This window comes from Bos mutus, chromosome X, assembly GCF_027580195.1.
Source record: "Bos mutus isolate GX-2022 chromosome X, NWIPB_WYAK_1.1, whole genome shotgun sequence".
In the NCBI taxonomy this organism is placed as follows: Eukaryota; Metazoa; Chordata; class Mammalia; order Artiodactyla; family Bovidae; genus Bos; species Bos mutus.
In genome coordinates this window covers 80,878,034-80,900,219 of record NC_091646.1, presented here as the reverse complement: position 1 = coordinate 80,900,219, position 22,186 = coordinate 80,878,034, and the positions used below count along the sequence as shown (strand labels likewise).

General features: G+C 47.9%; 1 protein-coding gene, 1 long non-coding RNA gene and 1 pseudogene across 2 annotated transcripts in view; 2 read left to right on the top strand and 1 right to left on the bottom strand.

Annotated features, from left to right (window-relative positions):
* The window catches only part of LOC138986514 (uncharacterized), a 37,949-nt gene extending 30,464 nt beyond the window's left edge, over positions 1 to 7,485 (top strand). Inside the window, exons 3-4 of the long non-coding RNA XR_011463332.1 lie at positions 5,011 to 6,013; positions 7,243 to 7,485. This is a non-coding gene — a long non-coding RNA (uncharacterized lncRNA). The remainder of the gene's footprint in view (positions 1 to 5,010; positions 6,014 to 7,242) is intronic.
* The window catches only part of IQSEC2 (IQ motif and Sec7 domain ArfGEF 2), a 76,879-nt gene extending 58,477 nt beyond the window's left edge, over positions 1 to 18,402 (bottom strand). The window contains 1 exon segment of the mRNA XM_070366657.1: positions 17,446 to 18,402. Coding sequence (XP_070222758.1) covers positions 17,446 to 18,152 — 707 coding nt within the window. The 5' untranslated portion in view covers positions 18,153 to 18,402.
* Positions 18,403 to 19,626: 1,224 nt separating this feature from the next.
* LOC102287376 (small ribosomal subunit protein uS2 pseudogene) lies at positions 19,627 to 20,508 on the top strand (annotated as a pseudogene).
* Positions 20,509 to 22,186: the final 1,678 nt, after the last annotated feature.

Here is a 22,186-nt window from a genome sequence, read left to right as displayed (position 1 = left end):
ACTCCCAAATATCATCTTTAAGAGGCCTTTGTCTGGGGTCTTTCAGTTTCCCCAGAGAAGAATCCTTTTCTCTTGTGTGCTCCCGACTTTGGTGTCCTGAAGTAGGTAAGTGGAAGGAGGTTGGGGTTCCACTGTTTTGGGGGTGCAGGTCACTTTGCTTGCAGCCCTGTTTCACCCCCAGAGGCTCATAACTTCAATTTTGCCAAAGAATCACCCTCCATCTGCAGAGATGGAGCCAGTGGGGGCGTCCCTGACTGAATGGGGTTGGGGAAGAGCCAACATGGTCTGTTCACAGCCCTTCAATATTCTCCCTGTTTTTGGTTCTGTGCCTCATCCTACTCTCCATGCTTCATGGGACCTCTGATCCCCAAGCATTTCTCAGGCTCTCTGCATGGAATAGTTTACTTCTGGTTAGCATCCCAGACCTCATGTTTCTACCTTTTTTATTCCTTTACTCATATTTCAGTGGAATTTGTGAAAGCAGCAGAGATAAATAAGTTTATTCAACTTGTTGTATTTAACAGGAAGTTCCCCTTCTTATTCCAGCCAACTCTTATTCATCCTCCGTGACTCATTTAGGCAAGACCTTCTCCAGGAAGCTTATCTTAATATCCCCTCCTGGATGAGGAACCCCTCCTCTGTTCTCCCACAGGATCCTTTTCTTGCCTCTATCACAGCCCTGATCGAACTATTTTGAAAGTGTCCATTTCCAAGCCTGGCTCTCCCTGTATACTAGGATCTCCTGGCAGTCTGGGCCGTGTCTTAGTCATGCCTGTGCCCCAGTTCCCAGGGTCTGATCTACAGGGGTACACAGTAAATATGTGGGGATGGAATGAATGAATAAATGAATGACTATAAGTATGAATCAGACCTAGCCAGAGGGACCATCTAGAAAGGGAAATAAGCTGAACACAATTGTTCCTATACAAGACCAGTTCCCTAAAAGCTCTAAGTTCCCTAAAAGCTGTTATGTGCAAAGATGCCTACTGCAGTATGATTTAAACCAGTGAAAAAAACAGGCCCAGTGTCTATGCCCTACATTGAGAGGATGGTTAAGTACATTATGGTATATCAGTTGCCATTAAAAATGATGCTTCTAAAGAATATGCAATTACATGGGGAAATGTTCAAATGAACAAAGCAAGAAAAAATTGCACCTGCTGTATTATTTCAACCATATGAAAAGAATTCAGAGAATAAAGGAAATACATCAAATGTCCAGAGTAGCTGCTTCTGTGTGTTGTAATTATGGATAATGTTTTTCTCCTCTACTTTTCTAAATTTTCAAATGGAAGAATATATTAAATGTATAATTTTTTAAAATGTCCTAAGAAATGAAGATAAGAATCCTGAAGTACTCATGAATAAAATATTGTGAAGAGGACCCAGGAAGGCTTTGGCCTTCACTGACCAGAGACACAGAAGGCCCAGTCCCTGCCCCCACTGCAAAGCAGGACCTAGTTCAGGAAGCCAAAGGAGGAGGATCATGGAGTTCAGCTTATTAAAAATTGCAATATCATAAGCTGTACTGGGAAACAGACGCTCCTACACTGGATAGCACACTTTAAAGGCCCCTTCCTGTGAGGTCAACGGTCTGTGGGGCAAGGGAATATGCCCATTAGGATCTCTGGCCTTTTCCCTTCTAGACTTCACTCAGGTACTCAGAATCCAGAATTCCCTGTCTATATTTTTTGAGCTGACTTGCAGGAATTGTGTGATCTTGTTATCCAGGTCCATCTGCTAGGGTGGCCAATGGGAAAGGAAAATAGTCAGGGCTTGTATGTGGGCTGGGATATCCATATACATCTCAAGGTTCCATTTGAGCTACAGGTGGTGAGAGAAGGGGAAAGGGCCAATGACCTCAACTGGTACCTTGTATGGGCCACATAAACATAAAAGCAGGCAAGTCCATAGGTCCCTAGGCCTCAACGTTGGCAGAAGGGCCTAGCTTTGAGTCTTAGACAGATCTGGGTTCAAATCTATTTATTTGCTGTAAACCATGGGTGAACCTCCCCTCTCTGAACCTCAGCTTCCTCAACTGTAAAATAGGTATACTAATTCCAATCCCAGAGAGTTGTTGCAAGGCTTACTGGGGGCACAATGGCTTAGAGGTTATGAGTACAGGTTTTGTGGTCAGACAGGTCAAGGTTTGAATCCTAGCTCTGCCCCTCCTAACTATATGATTTACATCTCTAAGACACAGTTTGTTTACCAATATGATAAAGATAATAACAGTACTGATAAAGTTGTTGGAAGGATTGCGGTTGTAATGAATACATAATAACATCAGAAAATGCTCAAATAAGAAAAGGCTGCTTAATAATGGGTACACAAAGATTGGCTACGGTAGGGCTGACTGGGCCTTCTGCACCCCCATCCTCCTGACCAGCTTTATTTTTCTCCATAGCACTTACCACTATTTGACATGTTTTGTATCTTCTTGTCTGTTTCTTTTCTGTCTCCACCCCCTATATTCACACACTAGAACGTGAGCTCCGCAGGGCAGAAATCTGTTTTGTTCACTGTTTCCAAGTGCCTGAAACAGTGAGAGAGTGAAGATGTTCCTCAACAGTCGAGTAGATATCCACCATGTAGACAGGGGTATAAGGTATTCTCAGCCAAGAGAACAGCCAGAATACAGGCATGGAACCACAAAGCCGTCCACTTTGCCAAGGGTATCCTAGACAGTTCTGTACAGTTTCAATGCAGGGTGAGGAAGGGAACAGAGTGGTTACAAAGATGAGTGGGACTGTGGCCTGACCCAAAGGAGCACGTGAGAGCTTTCCTAGACCACAAGTGGTGTGAAAACCAACTTGTGACAGCCAGGAAGTAGAAAAGCACTAGCGGAGAGGCAAAGATGCCTTCCAAGTTCGACTGACATCTAAATCATGATGATGTGGAAGGCCAAAGTTAAAACGTTTTGAAAGATAGTTCAGGTGGAGGGAAGACTCCTTTCTAAAGGGCAATCTGAGCCAGGAGTCAGACCTGCTGCTGCTGCTGCTAAGTCGCGTCAGTCGTGCCCGACCCTGTGCGACCCCATAGACGGCAGCCCACCAGGCTCCCCCGTCCCTGGGATTCTCCAGGCAAGAATACCGGAGTGGGTTGCCATTGCCTTCTTCAATGCATGAAAGTGAAAAAACAAAGTGAAGTCGCTCAGTCATGTCCGACTCCTAGCGACCCCATGGACTGCAGCCCACCAGGCCCCTCTGTCCATGGGATTTTCCAGGCAAGAGTACTGGAGTGGGTTGCCATTGCCTTCTCCAGGAATCAGACCTAGAAAAGACAAATAGGCAAGGACAGAAGTCATATGGAGGAGGTAATAGTGATATGCAAGAAAATCTTATAAGATTAATTAAAGAGAATAACAATTAGATGAACCTCAGGACAAATCAGAAACCTTGTTGGATAACATGTTTAGCAACAGATCCACATGACACTGAATGGATCCACGTGATCCACAGGCCAAAATGGTGGTGGGGAAACAAAATGAAAGCCATGGTGGTTTCAGTTGCCAGTTATCTTTCTGTTGATGATTACTCTTCCTCTAGTCATTTGTTACCACTACTCACTGAAAAGTCCTGGAATGACAATGATGATGATGAAGATCGCTATGTACTTCAAAGGAAATATTTGCCTATCCCTTTTCAAATTTCTTCTTCAGAAAATAAAGAGGCAATTATCGCTTTACATTTTTTATTTTAAAGAAAAAAAGACAGGCAGAAACTACAACAAAAACAGCACTGAACAAGAGTGTGAACTTCATTGTATAATTGCAGGGGAGGCCCTGGGGCTCGGCCTAAGGAGTGACAAGGGCAAATGCTGCTTTCTAACCTCCCTCTCCTTTCAATCATTGAAGCAGGCTTTATTTGGTCTTTAGTATTTCTGCCTTCTAATAATGCAAAAATGATAAAGTGATTATTAAGCACCTATAATGGTCCAGGACTTGTGTTATCTTCATAACAGCTGTGCAAGTTCATTATTATTCTTCTGATTGTATAGGTGTGAAAACTGGGCTCAGAGCAGTAATGTGATTTACCTAGAGTCACACAAATAATAATAAGTAGCGGAGTCGGGATTCAAGTCTATGTTTGTCTGATTCCAAAACCAGTGCTTTTCATTGCTACAGCTGTGGCTTCCTTCTGTCATGCCAGAGCTAGGTAGCACTTCGTTTCCCCCAGCTTGGCCTCTCTCCCTCAGCTGGCTCTGATACCCCCTCCACACCATAAGCATTCAGGGGGTGCTTCTGAAAGAGACAATACTTCAAGGATGGAAGGGGGCACCCAAAAGGGAAGGTGGGGTTAGGCACAGGTACTGCAGCCCAAAGCAGCTTAGCACTATGACAAAAAGAGAGAGAGAACGAAAATGAAACTGGCTCTCCAGCCCTCCCTTCTTCCTTCCCTCTGCTGGAGGCAGAAGGACGGAGGTTCAGCCATGATGGGAGAGAAAGTGGGCGGAAGGGAGAGCAGCGAGAGCAGCCTGCTATTGCAGAAGCCTCAGCTCAGCCTCAAAGCCCCCTCCTGTGCATTTGGGGCCTATCACTGGCCCACCTGCTCCCACTGCCTAAGCAAAGGAGGCCAGGCTGTTCTCCAAGCACCCACCCAATCCTGCCAAAGCACAGCTCACAGCAGACTCAGACCCTCTCAAGTCACAGTGAGGGCATCCTGAGAGATGGAGGGACAGGCCTGGGGGTTCAGAGGGAGGCAGTGGCAGGGTGGGGGTCAGAACCCACGTCTCCAGCCCCTCGGTGGAGGGCTTTCTTGACTGCAAGGTCTAGATGGCAGAGGTTCAGGAAAAGGAGCTCAGGAGACTGCCACAGGAATGCTCATGACAGGTCTAGAGCCAGAGGCAACACATGCCAAAATGAGGCCTACAGAGTTGGGTATTTTGGGGGTTGACTAATTATTTTCCATCTCAATCTGGATTGAGAAAGCAAAACAACCATTTTTAAAAGTCGCATTAGCCTTAGTTTGGACCTCAAAAGCATAAATATTTATCTCTTTCTTCTGTCAGGACCCTGCTAAAAAGAATGAGAAGGAATAAAATAAGGTATGAAATTGTAACAGTGAAGAGGATGGAAGAAGGTGATATCAATAGGTGAGGGATTTCAATAAATTTCTGGGAGCACAAAACAAAGAGTGTTTACAGTTGAAGGAGAGCCAGCAACACCACTCAGGGGCTTGCAGCTGGAGAGGGAGCCAATCAGGCCAGCAGAGGCCCAGAGAGAATCCAAGCTTGAAGATGGTAGGTATGAAGGAGAGTAGGCGTGACTGGGGGCTGAAAACGGGGGCATAAACTGAAGGTAAGTACATGAAATCCTCCCCCATGCCCTCCCCCCAACTCCCAGATCCAAAACACAAGCTGCCTGGCATTCATCCCTAGGCAAAATATCAGAGAACTCCTGGTTAAAGGAATTAGACTCTGTGGTATTACTTAGGGCACCTAGTGGCATGCTGTTGCTCCCAGAATAAAGTGCTTTTCATTCTGGCATTTGGGGGTCACCCATTACAACTGTCAGCTCCTGGTGGCTCACCTAAAATAAGGTCGGGGAGTGAACAAGCCAGTTGGATATACAGACATCTCACTCAGCTTTGTATCAACTCATTTGCAAACTATAAAAGAGAAACTATGAGAGAAAAGGTAAGCAGCCTACAAGATCAATCCAGGAAGTTCAACATCCAACTAACAGACACTCCAGAAAGAGAAATGGAGAAAACAAAGGGGAGAAAACTACCAAATAAATCATGTAAGAAAAGACAAGGTGCAGCAAGTTGAAAGGGCTCACTGCATACTGGGTAGCGTGAATGAAAAACAGACCTTGAGCTGAGTGTTGGTTACATTGGCTTGGCTTGTAAAAAACGGACCAAGCTATTCATTTGTCATATGAGCACTTTTCTGTATGCATTTTATATTTCAGTAAGAAGTTTAAAAAAATCCTCCTAAAAAATCTGCAAGTAAAATGTCCACAGAAGATGTGCTATGATTATCGTGTGGTTTCAAGGAACCCCACACAACAGTAAGTTTAAGTAAGCATATAAATAAATAGATTTATAAGGTGGAAAATCCCAGTCCAGATATGAAACAAAGTAAAAAGTGGCATGACTTCGAGCAATTCATAGAGCATAAGAAAGGAAAATTCATTTGATCTTGATGCTAGGAAACTTTTCCTAGGAGTACAGAAGTTGGAGCAGTGGACCCATGAGAAATGAGGTGTAATTATAGCACACTATTTGACCCTGCAATGAATAATATGACATAGTCATAATCACATAAACAGTGTATTGGTGGTCAACTTTTAAAGTTCATTTGTCCAGAAAAGCACTGAAGACATAATTACTGTTAAAGAACAGAATGCAAATGTAATCAATCTTGCTGGATGTGAAAGTGCAGAATACAGAAAGTGGGAGGTGGAAAGATAGTGGAGAGATGGAGGGAAGAATGGGGCACTAATAGCTCTATCTTATAAACTGAGTGGTCAAGAGATACTGTGGCAAAATGATGGAACAAGAAATTAGTCTAAATTGTACCTAATAAAGTTACAAAGGTAACTAATAGAGGACAAAATAGTAATATGACTATTAAAGTTTGGGAGGGGGAGAAAAAGTCATGTGTTGTAAATAAGCTAAATTCTCACTTGTCATAGTAGTTCAGTCACATCCAACTCTTTGCGACCCCATGGAATGCAGCACACCAGACTTCCCTGTCCATCACCAACTCCCAGAGCTTCCTCAAACTCATGTCCATCGAGTCAGTGATGTCATCCAAGGAAGAAGTCAGTAGATGATGTATGATGTTTAAAGTTGATAAATGAAGAAATTAGCATCAAAGCATGTTTATTTAGAGATAGGAAGTTACCACCAGAAAACCTGAATGGTAGAAGTGGTCACCTCTGGGGGTTGGGTCCTTGGTGACTCGACAGTAAAGAATCTGCCTGCAATGCAAGAGACCTGGGTTCAGTCCCTGGGTCAGGAAGATCCTCTGGAGAAGGGAATGGCAACCCACTCCAGTATTCTTGCCTGGAGAATTCCATGGACAGAGGAGCCTGGAGGCCTATAGTCCACGGGGTCACAAAGAGTTGGACATGACTGAGTGACTAACACTTCTACTCAGGAGGTTGGGAAGTGGGGGACAGAGAGACATTGGTTTTTTACTATATATGTCCTTCTGTACTATCTGCCCTTTAAAAATTATGTATATGGGGCTTCTCTGATGGCTCAGTGGTAAAGAATCCCTCTACCAATACAGGAGACACGGGTTCGATCCCTGATCTGGGCAGATTCCACATGCTGTAGGGCAACTAAACCCGTGGGCCAGAACTACTGAGCCCATGTGCGGCAACTACTGAAGCCCTAGAGCCTGCGCTCCACAACAAGAGAAGCCACTGCAGTAAGAAACCTGCGCACCACAACTAGTCCCCCACTTGCCTCAACTAGAGAAAAGCCTACAAAGCAATGAAGACCCGGCACAGCCGTGAATAAATAAATATAATTTTACAACTGTGTATATGTACTGCTTTGATTTAATTTTAAAAAACAAGTCCCTCTTCTTTCTTTGGACCCCAGTCTCCCACACAATCCATACAAAGGGGGGAGGTTGATGATTCAAGGTGATGTGAGGTCTTATTCTCCAAAATCTATGCTTCTTTCTAGAGCAGAAGCAAGACAGGAGAGTGAAAGACTGATTCCTAACTAACCCCTCGACTCCTCACAGTATCACAATCATCCTTTACAGATGCCTTCTCACTTGCCCCAGCCTGCACCACCCTCTAGTCTCCTTCAAATCCCACCATCACTAGTCCAGCCTCGCCAGTCTTCCATTCATTCAACTGTTTACACCCATTAGTTATTTATACCTGCCTGAGTCACAAAGGATTTCAGGTGGCTTACTCTAATAACACAGATAAGGAAAGAAGAAAAATTGAACTAGAAAATAAGAACTCAGAAAAGGAGATCAACAAAGATGCTAGAGCTGTACTTCAAATTAACTGGTAGCTGAGGCAGAAAGCAGCATAAAATGAGCCATGACAGCCTCATATTAGGAAGGAGAAAATACAGCCATTTTCAGGGGAAGCAAACCTTTGCCAAGCACTGAATTCTTCAAGTCATTGTCCATGGGAGATTTCAAGAAGGAAAAGGAAATGACTGTTTTTGATTTGTTTGGTTTTGTTTTGTTAAACTTCAAGTTGTCCTATTTTAATGATTTGCTCTCCAGGTATTTGGATGACTTATCTCCTACAAAAACTGAAGAATCTTAGATAATATCATGTTTATGAAATGAAGTATATAAGAGCGTATATTTTGGCATAATCGAGAATTATGTCATTGGTTTTCTTCCCCTGGAAATGACTATTTATTGAGCACATACAAGTATCAGGGAACACCATTCAAATGATCTTGGTCAATCCTGAGAGATGGGCATTGTCATCTCATTTTCCAGATGAAGAAACTAAAGGTCAGAGAAGGTGAAATGACCCCAACCCAGTTGGTTGGGGCAGAGCCGAGATTCAAACTTAGGTCTGCCTGTCTCCAAAGCTCATTCTCCCCCTCCCCCCCACTTTATTTATTTTTTAATTGAAGGATAATTGTTTTACAGAATTTTGTTGTTTTCTGTCAAACCAAAGCTCATTCTTTACATTTCATACTGGGGGGCCTCAAAACCAAGGCCCCCAGGCTAGAGATACCCTGCCCAAGGCAATGGGGACACAGTGGTGACACAGGCCAACCCTATCCATGAAAACAGAAAAGGGGGGATTACAGGCCTTGCTGCCAAGCCAGAAACTGCCTCTGAGCTGCCTCAGTCACATTAAATGAGGACTTCCAAGTCAGAAAGAAGGTTGGGCCTGGTGCTTCCAGAAAAGGAAACCACAGACCCCAGCTATAAATCTAACCAATTTGACTTCTGAGGGGCTGAACCAGAGCACAGGGTCTGTCTCCCACTGAAGCAAGAGATCCTTTATTCAGGTGATGCATCATCTTTATCGCTTCCTCCCCGAACAAATCACCTGGCCTCCTGGAGGCCTGGCTTTCTCATCTGCGGGACAAAGATAATGATCCCTACCACCTTCACGGGATTTCAAGGCAGAAAATAGCACATTTAAGGAATGATGCTTTAAACACTGGCATTAACACTAGAGTGGCATTTCTAATCAGAGCTCTTCTGCTCATACACATGGAGTGGCCTCCTATTAAATCCTTTCTCTCTCTGTCAGCCTCAGTCTTCTCATCTGTAAAATGAACAGCCTGAGCTGAGTGATTCTGATATTATTAAAACCCTGCTGGTCATGAATGGCTTAAACTCTGCTATGTCACAGCATTTATCAATATGCTGTCACTGTCTTTCTCCCCCAGTAGATTATCTGTACTCCTACCACCCAAGTTCAGGCCTTGTCACCTCTCATCTAGCCTGTCACAGCGGCCTCATCACTGGATGCCCTCTAGTCTACCTCTCAAAGTGCAGAGATCTAGCAGAGATCTCTCCAAAACATGGCTCTCAACAGCCACCCCATACTCTGCAATACACACCTCTTCCCTCAGCTTAGAACTCCATGTTGGTTCCCAGTTCCTAACAGAATAAAGCTCCTTATGCTGCTACTCAAGTGTCCTCCCGATCTGGGCCAGCCAAGTCATCAGACTCTTCTCTGGATCTTCCCGGTTTGTGCTCTAGGTTGTACTAACCTGGTAAATGTGCTCCCTTCCCCACCTCCATACACCTTGCTGGCCCTCTGCCTTAATCACCCTTTTGCTCCCAATTCCCACTGACCGAGATGCCATCCTGCTTCACCCAGGTAACCCCTGCTCATCCTCCAAGCCTCAGAAAACCCATCAGGAAACCCTCCCCATCAGTCTGGGTAGATGTCCCTCCTTTGGGCACCCATGGCCTCCTGTGTTCCCCTCTGGCATAGCACACAGGACCCACATTACATTTGTCTTTTCCACCTGACTGTGAGCTCCCTGAAGCCAAGAAGAGTATACTATCCATGATGGAATTCCCTTGCCTGCAACAGCACAAGCTGTGGCATATCCCTGGTGTACAACAGTCACTGGACGGCCCTCTCTCTCTCTCAGAAATGTGCTGAGCTCCCTCATGGCCTCTCCCCATGCCTTTCCATGGCACAGAATTTCGCAAAGTTATTATTAATAAAAACGCCTATGGCTGAGTAAACACACACTCTTTGCTGAACACTTCTGTATCTGTCATCTCACTGAATTCTCACAACAATCACAAAACGGGTCATTTATGAATTACCTAGCATAGCAGGTATACAGTTGTGAGAGATGTCTCCCAGTTTTATAAAGAAATTTGAGGGAAGGAAGAAATTATGTACTCTGTCTCTTTTTTTTTTAGCACAGAATAATGACAATAATTTTAAAGTGGTTCGAAGAGGAAATTATAGGTTTTCTTCAGGTGAATGCACTAAAGTGCATCTAGAATCCATCAGGAAATCACAAGCCTCATCCAGATATGCAGTCTTATTATCCCTTAAAAAAAAAATATATATATATATACACACATACACATACACACACATACACATATATATATCACAGCTACAAATACATTTGACATTAGTGAAATGGTACATATCAGGTGGTAATTGTGATAAATTTCCCTCTAAAATGTTAGAGGAATCATCCTGATCTGTCGTGTAGCCTAGGGTGGTCATCTTTGTTTTGAAAAGGATGTGATGAGACAATCTTGGCTGGGTTGTTTTGTTTGCAACACTTCACCTCTAGAGGGCAGGGCAGGCTCACATATTATTTTCCATCCTTATTCCTCAGTTTTCCATCCTGATCAGGACCTTGCTGAGTGTGGTAGACAGTCAGGAAACTTTCTGATACATTTTTGTCGGGTAGGAGGCCAGGGGCAATGGGAATCTCACCCATCAGAAAATAAAGTTTTATCCCCATTTACTACTTTAGAAAAAGAAGGCTCTGAAAGTTAAGTGACTGGAAAGTCACGTGAAGTCCTCATTCCCACAATACCACATTTTCTAAATTGAAAGGCCCAGGGAACTTCAGCTCCTAAGTGCTTAAGAACAGGTATCCTGGGACTTCCCTGATGGTCCAGTGTCTAAGACTCTGTTTTCCCAATGCAGGGGGCACGGGTTCAACCCCTGGTTGGGGAACTAACATCTTACATGCCACACTGTGTGGCCAAAAAAAAAAAAAAACCCTAAAAACAAAAACAAACAATAAAACAGGCATCCTTGCATGAGTGCTTTTCAACATGGATGCCTGGAGAGAGACCCAATACTACAAGGAAGTGAGGGTACTAGCAAATGATCTTGCCGTAAATGGCTTACTGCAAAAGAAGAATAAGTTATTTACTCACCATTCTTCCCTGTGACCAGTGTTCATTCTTCTGCCAGGGAACATAGCAGAGAATGAGCTAGAATGACTGTCTTATTCTGACTCCAAGACACTGTGCCCAGGGTCAGAGCCCAATAAAGATTTGATGGCTAAATAAGTAACTTCCCACTGGATAAGGCAGATGGTACACAGTCCTATGCAGGCCTCTTTGCTCCTTTCAGGACAGACGGTCTCGCATTGAGGGAGAAGACCATGGTATGACATGGCCATAGTATGGGAAGGACAGGTAATGGTGAAGAGATTGGCTTAAACGTCTCTAAAGTCTCATCTGACTCCGCTACCCTGACATCCTATGAACTGGGAGATTGGTAAGTGGGAAGAACACAGAAGGCAGGGGCCAAACAGCTCCAGGGAGTGTGAGGAAAAAGCCATACAGAAGCCAAGAGAACTCTGGAGTTGAGTCATCTCTCTCTACAGGAGTCCTGAAAGGAAGAACACCTTAGCCACCCCTGGCTGTTAGTGTCCCAGGACTTAACCTGACATTCATTTGTCTGCTCAGCATTTACTGAGCAGCTACCATGTGGTCCGCCATGCATTTCCAAGCTTCTAGCTCCTTCAGTTACACCCACAGCACCTAGCAGAGGGACTGACATGACATGCATGTGATACACAGCTATCTCAATCTGAAGGAGCCCTCAAGCTAGTAGAGATGATACAAGATATAAACAAATAAGTGTATAAAGAGGGACAAAGTGCTCATTTCAAGGGTCAGGGATAGATTAGGGAACAAACATGGGAGAGGTGACAGCAGTGGAGTGCAGCCCGGGCACTGGATGGAACGGCCCGGGAGAAGGGAACAGCGTGAGCAAAGACCCAGAGGCTTGGGCTTCCCTGGTGGGCCAGTGGTTAAGACTCTGCACTTCCAATGCAGGGGAGTCTCGGGTTCTATCCCTGGTTGGAGAACTAAGCTCCTGCATGCTGTGGGTGTGGCCAAAATAATAATAATAAAGACTCAGAGGCTCTCAGGGGTTTGAGTGGGCTGACAATGGGGCACACAGGCCAGGCTGGCTGTAACTCAGTCTGTGTGAGGGGACCAGAAAAAGATGAGAGGAGAAAGGTAAGATCCTAAAGGGCCCATGCATGGGAGGCAGAGCTTCTGAAACCTTCTCCTAAAGGTCAAGACAGCAGGAAACTGCTGGAGCCCCACAGAAAGCGTGGTCTGGCGGTACCGCATCAGGGGACCAAGGGAACAAGAGCAGGAGGGCGTCGATTAGGAGGCTACCAGGAGAGGGAGGTTGACTCAAGCAGTGGTCCCAGGAGCTCTGCGGGTGGAAGCCCAGAGCTACACTCAGAGCATGTTAAACCATCTTCACGCCCACCTGCAGGAGGCAATGATAGTCCAAAGGCTCAGTAGCCAGATAGTTCTGGGCCCCATGCAGTTGTGTAACCTTGGGCAGGTCACCATACCTCTCTGATCTCCCATTTCCCTGTCTGAAAAATGAGGATAACACGAACACCCACCTGGCACAGACTCTGTGAATGGGATAAGAAGCAGCACCGAATGGTGGGTGAGAATGCTGTGGATGGACTCTGGAGTCCAGCCACCTGGACTCCTAGCTCCTTAGTTCTGCTGTTTATGCACTGAGTGACCTTGGGGAAGTTATCCAACCTTTCTGGGCCTCAATTTCCTCATCTGTGAAGTGGACTTAATAACAGTATCTATCAATAATACATCAAGGGATTCATGTGGTGATTGAATGAATTAATATATGGAAAGCACTTGGAACAAACAGTGCTTGGCACTCAGTAAACACAGGTTAAAACAATGTTGGCTACTGTTACATAAAACCACACAGGGTGGTGCCTGGCACACAAAATTGAGGCTCACTCAGCACATGTGTGGCCCCTTCTCCATGCCCCAGGCCTCTTCTGTGCTCCCAGAAAATTCAGAGGCCATGGGAGGCAGAGGTGGGACAGATGAAAGAATAGCAGAGAGCAAGCCAGGATTTGGTCTTCTTCCCCTTACCCAAACACCCAACACCAGGTGATGCCCACTCTCTTCAAAGCTCCCCCTGCCCTGCCCCAGGTCCTGGCCTCCACGCCTCATTGCCTATGCTACTCATTTTGTCCTAAGCACCAGCACTATGATGGGTCAGGTATGGGCCCCTGTGTCTTTGGCCAGGGGAGGGGGTGGGGGGATCTCAAGAACAGAGAGTGTGGTGTTTGCTCAGCCTGGAGGCCCCTCCTGCTCTCTGCACACAGCCAAGAAATGTTTGTGGATGACAACAGCCCCATTCTCGCCGCAGATCTAGACAGAGAAGCAAGATTCCTCTAATTCTCATTCAATTCGACATTATCATTGCCTCCCACACAACTATAATGCTCCCAACACAGTGGCGGGGAGAGAAATGGTATTCCCTCCTGAGAAGAAGGAGAGGACCCCCCCTGGAAAAAGTGCCCAAGACCCCAAAGGAGACAGACTTCCCTAGGGCCCCCCCGGGCTCCCTCCCTCCCCCGTAGCATCCACAGCCCCTGCGGGGAGCACACTGTCAGTCCACTGCACACAGGAGACGCCACAGCAGTGCCTAGACCAGCACTGCCCTGGCTGACAGGAACAGCAGGCTGGCCCTGCTGACTGCTGTTCCCTAGTGCAAGCCAGCTTGCTGGGTGGGCAGGGTGGGGGCAGAGGATGGAGAGTTACCACCAAACAGGCTTCAGCCCACCACTGCCTACGGCAAAGCCAGAGCTGGGCCCAGGCAAAAAGAGTGGGAAATGCAGCTCTCCTCAGCGTGGAGGACTCAGCAGTGGCCCCCGGCACAGCTGTAAATCATTCCAGGCGCCAGGATGGCAAGGGGGCCCAGGCCATGATTGACAACAAAAACAGAGATCTTCTCTAATCATGACGGGTGAGACGGGGGGAAAGGGTGGCAATTCCAGGGGGACAGACCTGAGCGTAGTGGATATTAGCAGCTGCTAAACAAACATACAAACAAAAGCAAGCAAAGACTTCACATACAAAGGCCCAGAGGCCAGAAGGAGGTCGGGCCTTATCATGCGCTATGCTGCACTAGGAAGGCCACACCCAGAGCACAGCAGAAGGCAGACTGGCATCTGGGAACCTGTCCAGGAGAGACAGTGCGGGAGGGTGTGGGGATCCTGGGGGGATGACATGGTGGGGGTGGACATAACAGCTGCTATCAACTGCAGTAGAGGGCAAGTTCCCAGGCTTGGGAGTCTGTCTCATGGCTCTGTGACCTCTGGAGTGTTGCTTCACTTCTCTGAGCCCTCGGTTTCTTTGGCTGGAAAACGTGGGTTGTGGTGACAGACGCACAGGGTAGCTGGGAGGACTGAATATGCCCCTGGGCGAGGGGCCCTTCCATGCTGGGCCCAGACCCCTCTCTCCCCTCGTTCTCCACCAGAGGGAGCCGGGGGACCAGGAGCGCCCCGCTTGTACCAGCTCTACCTAGCCTCCCCCAGTGCTGCAGCCTCTGCTGCTCAACTCCCACCCTGCCTGCCCTGGCTTTCAGCAGCAGCCTCTCACCCACTCCTTACAAACCCAGAGGAGGCCTGGCAGGGGAGTAGCTTGCAGCAGCTGTGGCGACAACAATGGCTACTGCATCAACAGGCCCTCCTGACACCTGGCCGAGAGAGAGGGAGGGAGAGTGGAAAGGAGGGAGACAAGGCCTTCTGCCCTCCCCCATCAACTCCCCCTCTCATCACTCATTCCAGAGCCATCTCCCCCTGCTCGAATCCTCCAGAGACCTCAGGCTCTCTTGGCCTCTTCCAGTTTGTGACTTGGTCAGGTCCTGAGGCTCCAGAAAGCTCCAGTGGAAAAATAACAGGCCTTGGAGACAGGTGGACTCGGGTTATAGCCCTAGCTCTGTTAAGAACTGGCAGTGTAACCTTGAGCAAGGTCCCTTCATTTTTTGGAGCCTCAGTTTCCCCATCTCTAAAATGGAGTTGCTAGTGCTCACTGCACAGGGTGTGTTGCGAGGACCAAAAGAGGTAATAATGGATGTGCAAATATATATGGTTAGGAGAAATTTGAAGTACTATCTAAAATCCCCTTATTAACCCATTAGGAAATGTGAAGCAACAAACACAAATGTGTTTCACAAAATGTGAAATCCAACGAAAAGCCTGGAGGCTGCACAGAGGGAAGGACCGAGAGGCAAGCCTGCCCAGATGGCAGAAGCCCAGAGCTCAAGAGCAAACAGGCTTCCAAACCCACATCTGCAGGGTGGAGAATAGGAGGGGAACTGAATCCTAGAATTGGGGAAAGCCTTGGTCATTTCATAGGGCTTTCCACCAGTTCAGGAATTATGTTTTCTTTAGCCCTTCCCTATCCCCTTGAGGCAGTCCACTGCCTCATCAGACCAGGCTGGAAAGTTCTTTCTGATTTATCCCCAATTTTCCCATTGCTCCCGGTTCTGCTACCTGGAGCACACATAACGAGGCTGCTTCCTCTGTCACAGGCTTGACCACTCTGGAAGTCTTCTGCAGCCAGGCTCAAGGACCACAGTGCCCATCTAGTCTCCCTTTGCCTTCACCCTACCATGGTCCTCTCCTGAAAGGGTCTTGCTTGGTTGACCTGGCCCCTCCCTCCAGTGTGGGGCCCCAAGCTGTACACAGTCAGTCCTCCTGGAATGAGCTCCAAGCAGCCCCCCCATCCCTCCCCCAGGCAGAAGAGCCCATCTCCCTCTGGGGCAGCCCACACCAAACCTCAGCTGAGGGTGCACTGCAGTGAAGCCCAGCCGAGTCCTTGAGCTGCAGCTGCTGCTCCTGGGGCCCAGCCATCTCAACCCAGCACCCCAGCCTGCTGCCTCACCACGGGGGAGTTGCAGAGAGCTGTCTCCCGGCAGATTTCCTGAGGCAGAAGGCTTCCCCACCCCCAGCCCAGCCTCCAAGAGACACTCCGCTGGTTGTGGCACATGGTAGGACCAGCTGAGCCGTGAGAGGAGGAGGAAAGCTGTCCATTTGCTAGAGGACTTCAGACTTGGTCTGTAGTGGTGGCTGGATTAGTCACAGAACCATCAAATCTAAGCTGGGGGGGCCATTCAAGAGAATTCAAGGCAGATCCTGCCTTTTATAAAGATATGGGGGAATTGATGCCCTAAGAGAGGAAGGGACTCAGTCAAGGTCACAAAGCCAGTCTGCAGCAGAGCTGGAAGGGGAACCTGGGTTTCCTAACTCCCGGTTCAGTATTCTTTCCAGTCCAGCAGAAGAGAAATCAGGGAGCCTTTAAGGTAGCCCTGTGAGCCTGCACACCCTTGGCTCCCTCAGCTTGACATTTATCCCAACCAGCTCACCATGGTATCTACATGGAGAAGTGGACCCAGCCCATGCCCCACCAACCCAAGAGATGTTGCCAAGGTGTCCGGAATAAGCAGACACACGGACCCCAGCACAGACACTGGCACTGATCCAACAACAGGGAAGATCTGTAGACTTCCCTTGCTGGTATGCTCTTTAATTGGGCGGCGTTTTTCTTGAGGGGTGGAGAGGGGGTGGTCTTTGAGGAACTAGCCAAGGGCCGGGCCTCCATCTTTGCTCCCCCGGCCAGGATGTGCTGCAGTTCCCCCTCAGAGGGACGTCTCAGCCTCCAGCTGCCATTCTGGTCCCCACTTGCCTCTCTGGGAAAGGATGGAGCTGAGGCTGCCAGAGGAGAAAAGATCAGGCCTGCGCTCAGGACGTGCAGAGGAGACCCGAATGGTGGGGGGAGTCGCGGCCGGGGGTGGGGGGGGGAGGGCTTTCGTTCCCCTGCGGCTCTGAGCTGACATCGTGACAGACAATAAATATCCCAACCCGCACATCCAAATAGAATAAATAAAGAAATGAAAAGCCATCCTCTGGCAAGGATACAGGGAGGGGGTGAAGAAGTGGATGGGGTGACGACTGCTCCAAGCTCTCACTGGCCACGGTTTTGAGAAAGAAGAGATGCCTGCACTCATCGGGCCAACCCACTCTGGGGAAGCTAGAGAAGGGGTATCGGCTGCCTGAGGGGGCGCCCGGCTTTTCCCGACAGGTTGGGACAGGAGAGGACACGGAATCAGGCACTGGCTTCTTACTTTACTAGCCGTTCAAGTTGAAGAGGGAACTAGCAGGGAAGAACCGGGGAAAACAAACACGCGTTCCTTACTTTCTCTGGAGGGTTGTGGCGGGGCTGGTGCTGGTACTGGTGCTGTGGCCGCCGCCGGCCCCGGGGCTGGAGCTCCTGGATGCGCCGCGGCTCAGCTGGCCCCGCTCCCGGGGTGGCCGGGGCCCCACGCCCACCGCCGCCGAATAGCCGGATTCCTTCTCGCGGCCCGGGTGCGCCGGCCCAGCCTCCCTCCCGCCACGCTCGCGACCCAGGGCTGGGTTCTCGTGGTGCAGGTGGCACTGGGCCACGTCGCGCTCGCGGGCAGAGTAAGCAGCAGTGTCCTGGAGTGGGTAGGAGGCGTCCCGCTCCTTGTCCCGATACACAGCCTCCCGGTTCTGGTAGGCGCCGTCCCGGTTCGGGTAGCCCACGTCCCGGGCCGCCTGGTGGAACTGGCTCTCCCGCAGCTCGCGGTGGTGGAACTGGGTCTCGCGCAGGTTCTGGTACTGGCTCTCGCGGCTCGGGCTATCCCGCGCGCCGTGGGGGTCCCGGTGCAGCTCCCCGCGGTGCAGCTGGCTCTCCTCCCTCAGATCGCGGTTCTCCTGGGTGAGCTGGTCCAGCTGGCCCTCCAGCTCTTCGATGCGCCGCCGCTGGGTCTCCAGCAGCTGCTGCTGGCTCTCGATGATGTTGTTCAGCTCCAGCAGGTACTCCACCGCCCGGTTGGGGCTCTCGGATCCCGGGCCGCCGGGGGGACCCGACCCCGCCTCCATCCTGGCGGCCCAGGGGCAGGGGAAGGGGCAGGAAAGCCCGATCCCAGCTCGCTCACGGCGCCACCCTCCCCCGGGCCCAGCCGGGGGAGGGGGCCGGCGGGACGCGAGGGCGCGCACCGGGCTCGAGGGCCCGGGGGCCCGGGGGGGCCCGGGAGACAGCGCTGGGGCCGGCGGCACGGGGAGCAGGAGCTGAGGCTACCGCCGCCGCCGCCGCTGCCGCCACGGCTCCGGAGGACGCGGCCCGCGGCGCTCCGCCCGCTGCGGAGTCACTGCGCAGCGCGGCCGCGCGGGACCGCCCCGGCCGCCGGCCCGCCCCCCGCCCCTGCCCCCACCCCGCGCACCCGGCCCGCCCCCGCGCGTCCCACCTGCAGCCGCCGCAGGCGCCCGAAGCTGGACCAGCCCCAAGGGCCCCACGGGCCAGCCCCATCACAAGCTGCTGGAGATCTCTCCATTTCACCGGTCCCAGGGTCCTCGCTTAATGCAGCCTAAAGAAGCCCTCCATCCCAGTCCGTTCCAATGTCCTCGGGTCCACAGGCCCAAAATCCTCATCTAAGACCTTCCAGGAACCTCCATCCCAGGCAGCCCCCAGGTCCAGGAATCCCTCAGACTCCCTATTCCCTGGGTCTGCCAATCCCAAGTGTCAGTGTTCCTATCCCATCCAACCCCTGGACTTCCTACCTCTGGAGACCTCTCTCTAGCCCATATCATGGGCAGTCCCCAGGATCTCCCACCTCAACAAGCCCTGGGACTCCCCATCACAACCAGTCTTAGGCTCAAAGCTCCATTCATTCATTCAGCCCTCATTTTCTGCTCTCCTTTGGAAAGGCTCATCTCCATTTACTCCATCACCTCCATCCAATGAAACTGTACCCATCCTGCAAGACAAACACCACCTCATTGAAGCCAGCCCTGATCTCCCCAGCCAGAAGCGCTCACTTCCTCCACACTTTTTTTTGTGTGTGGCACTTGTAGAACTCTGCTTTACAGCCCATTTGTTTTTGTTCTTGTTGCATGTCCTCTGTCAGACCAAGCTCCTTAAAGCCAGAAACATGTCTTTATTCATCTTTGTGAGCAGGCTGGGATAGAAGAGAAAGCTTGAGTTTTACAATCATACAGAACTGGGTTTAAATTTCATCTCTCTGAACTTCTTTTTCCCTCTCAGTAACACCTACCTCACAGGGGGTGGTCTTGGGAAAAGCATGCAAAATCATTTGGCACAGAAAAGACAACGCAGAGAATGAAAGAAAATATTTGCAAATGATACATATGAATATGTAAAGAACTCTTACAGTTCAACAGCAAAAAGACAACCCATTTTTTTTTAATGGGCAAAGGACTTGAATAGAGACTTCTCCAAAGATATACAAATGACCATTAAGCACATGAAAAGATACTCAACATTATTAGCCATCAGGGGAATGCAGATAAAAACCACTGTGAGCTTTCCTTCCTAATGTAAAAGGAAACTTTCACAATGTCCAGAGCCCTTGATACCCTACAGATGAAGGAGGAGGATATCCTTAAATTCCTTGCAGCAGGAACCCACTTAGGTGGCACCAACCTTGACTTCCAAATGGAACTGTACATCTACAGAATGCAGTGATAACATCTACATCATAAATCTGAAGAGAACCTGAGAGAAGTTTCTGCTGGTGACTCATGCCATTGAAAACATAGCTGATGTCAGTGTCACATCCTCCAGGAATACTGGTCACCAAACTGGACTGAAGTTTGCTGCTGCCACTGGAGCCACTCCTATGGCTGGCTCCTTCACTCCTGGAATCTTTTGTTAATGAGATCCAGGCAGCCTTCCATGAGCCATAACTTCCAGTGGTCATTGATCCCATAGCTGGCCACCAGCCTCTCACAGAGGCATCTTATGTTAATTTGCCCGCCATTGCTCTGCGTGGCACAGATTCTCCTCTGCTCGGCACAGATTCTCCTCTGCACCAGGTGGACACTGCTACCCCAGGCAACAACAAGGGAGCCCACTCCATGGGTCTGATGTGAATACTGTCCTGGGAAGTACGGTGCATGCGTGACACCATCTTCCATGAGCACTCACAGGACATCATGCCTGATCTCTGTTTCTACAGAGACCCTGTAGAGATCGAAAAGAATAAATAGGTCACTGATGGAAAGGCTGTGACCAAGAAGGAATTTCAGACCGAATGGACTGCTCTAGTTCCTGAGTTTACTGCTACTCAACCTGAGATCACAGGCTGGTCTGAAAGCATGTTGGTGCTCTCTGCGCCTATTGAGCAGTTCTCTGCCAAAGATCGGAGCATTCAACCCACCACTGAAGACTAATCCCAATGCTCAAGCCAGTGAATGGGTAAGAATGACCATTGGGTAGTATTAAGCTATTCTCCACAGACTCTTGAACAGAAAACAGAAATAAAGCTGTTGAAAAATAAACATCAGTTTCTTAAAACACACATATACAGATACCACTTCACATCCACTATGATAACTAAAATAAAAAGGACAGACAGGGAGTAGTTTTGGTTGAGCATATGTAGAACGATTGGAACTCTCAGTCGTTACTGCTGGAAATGTAAAATGGTGTTGTTGCTTTGGAAAACCATTTGAAAGTTTCTCAAATTGTTAAATATAGGATTACCATATGACCCAGGAATCCACTCCTAGGAATATACCCAAGGGAAATGAAAATATGTTTACCTGAAAACTTATACATGAATGTTCATAGCAGCATTATTCATAATATCCCCAAAATGAAAACAATTAAATGTTCATCTGTTGATGAATGGGTAAACAAAATGTGGTATATCCACATGGAGGAATATTATTCAGCCATAAAAATGATTGGAGTTCCAAAATATATAAACAACTCATCCAACTCTCTCTCTATATATAAAAAGAACAACCTGATTTTTAAAATGGGCAGAAGGCCTGAATAGACTTTTTCCCAAAGAAGATGTACAGTTGGTCAACAGGTCCATGAAAAGATGCTCAACATTACTAATCATCAGAGAAATGCAAATCAAAACCACAGTGAGATATCACCTCACATCTGCCAGAATGTCTATCATCAAAAGACCACAAATAACAAATGTTGATGAGGATGTGAAGAAAAGGGAACCCTAGTACACTGTTGGTAGGAATGTAAATTGGTTCAGCCATTGTGGAAAGCAGTATGGAGTTTCCTCACAAAAAAATAAAAATAGAACTGCCATATGAGCCACCAATTATACTCCTAGGTATATATCCAAAGAAAATGAAAACATTACTTCAAAAAGATATATGCATGCCAATATTAACAGAGGAATGGATAAAGAAGATGTGGTATATGTACAAGATGGAATACTGTGCATCCGTAAAAAGAATGAAATTTTGCCATTTGAAACAATATGGATGGACTTGGATGGTATTATGCTAAATGAAATGTCAGACAGTGAAAGACAAATACTGTATGATATCATTTATATGTGGAATGTAAAAAATAAAATAAACTAATGAGTATGACCAAACAGAAACAGACTTACAATTATAGAAAACAAATTAGTGGTTACCGGTGGGGAGAGGGAAGGGGAGAGAGGCAATAGAGGGGTAGGGAGAACTATTGTCTATAAAATAAGTAAGCCCATAGTTAAAATGGATAACCAACAAGGACCTACTGTATAGCACAGGGAACTCTTCTGAATGTTATGTGGCAGTCTGAATGGGAGGGGAATTTGGGGAGAACAATTCTCCCCCATGGCTGAGTCGCTTTGCCAACCACCCGAAACTATCATAACATTGTTGATTGGCTATACTCCAATACAAAATTAAAAGTTTTTTAAAAATAATTAAGCTATAAGGATATATTGTACAACACAGGGAATATAGCCAATTTTTACAATAACTATAAATTGAGTATAACCTTTAAAAATTGTGAATCACTGTATTGTACACCTGAAACATATAATATTGTAAATCAACTATACCTCAATTTTTAAAGAAGGGATGAAGTACTAATACATGCTAAAACATGGATGAACCTTGAAAACATTATGCTAAATTATGCTAAAAGA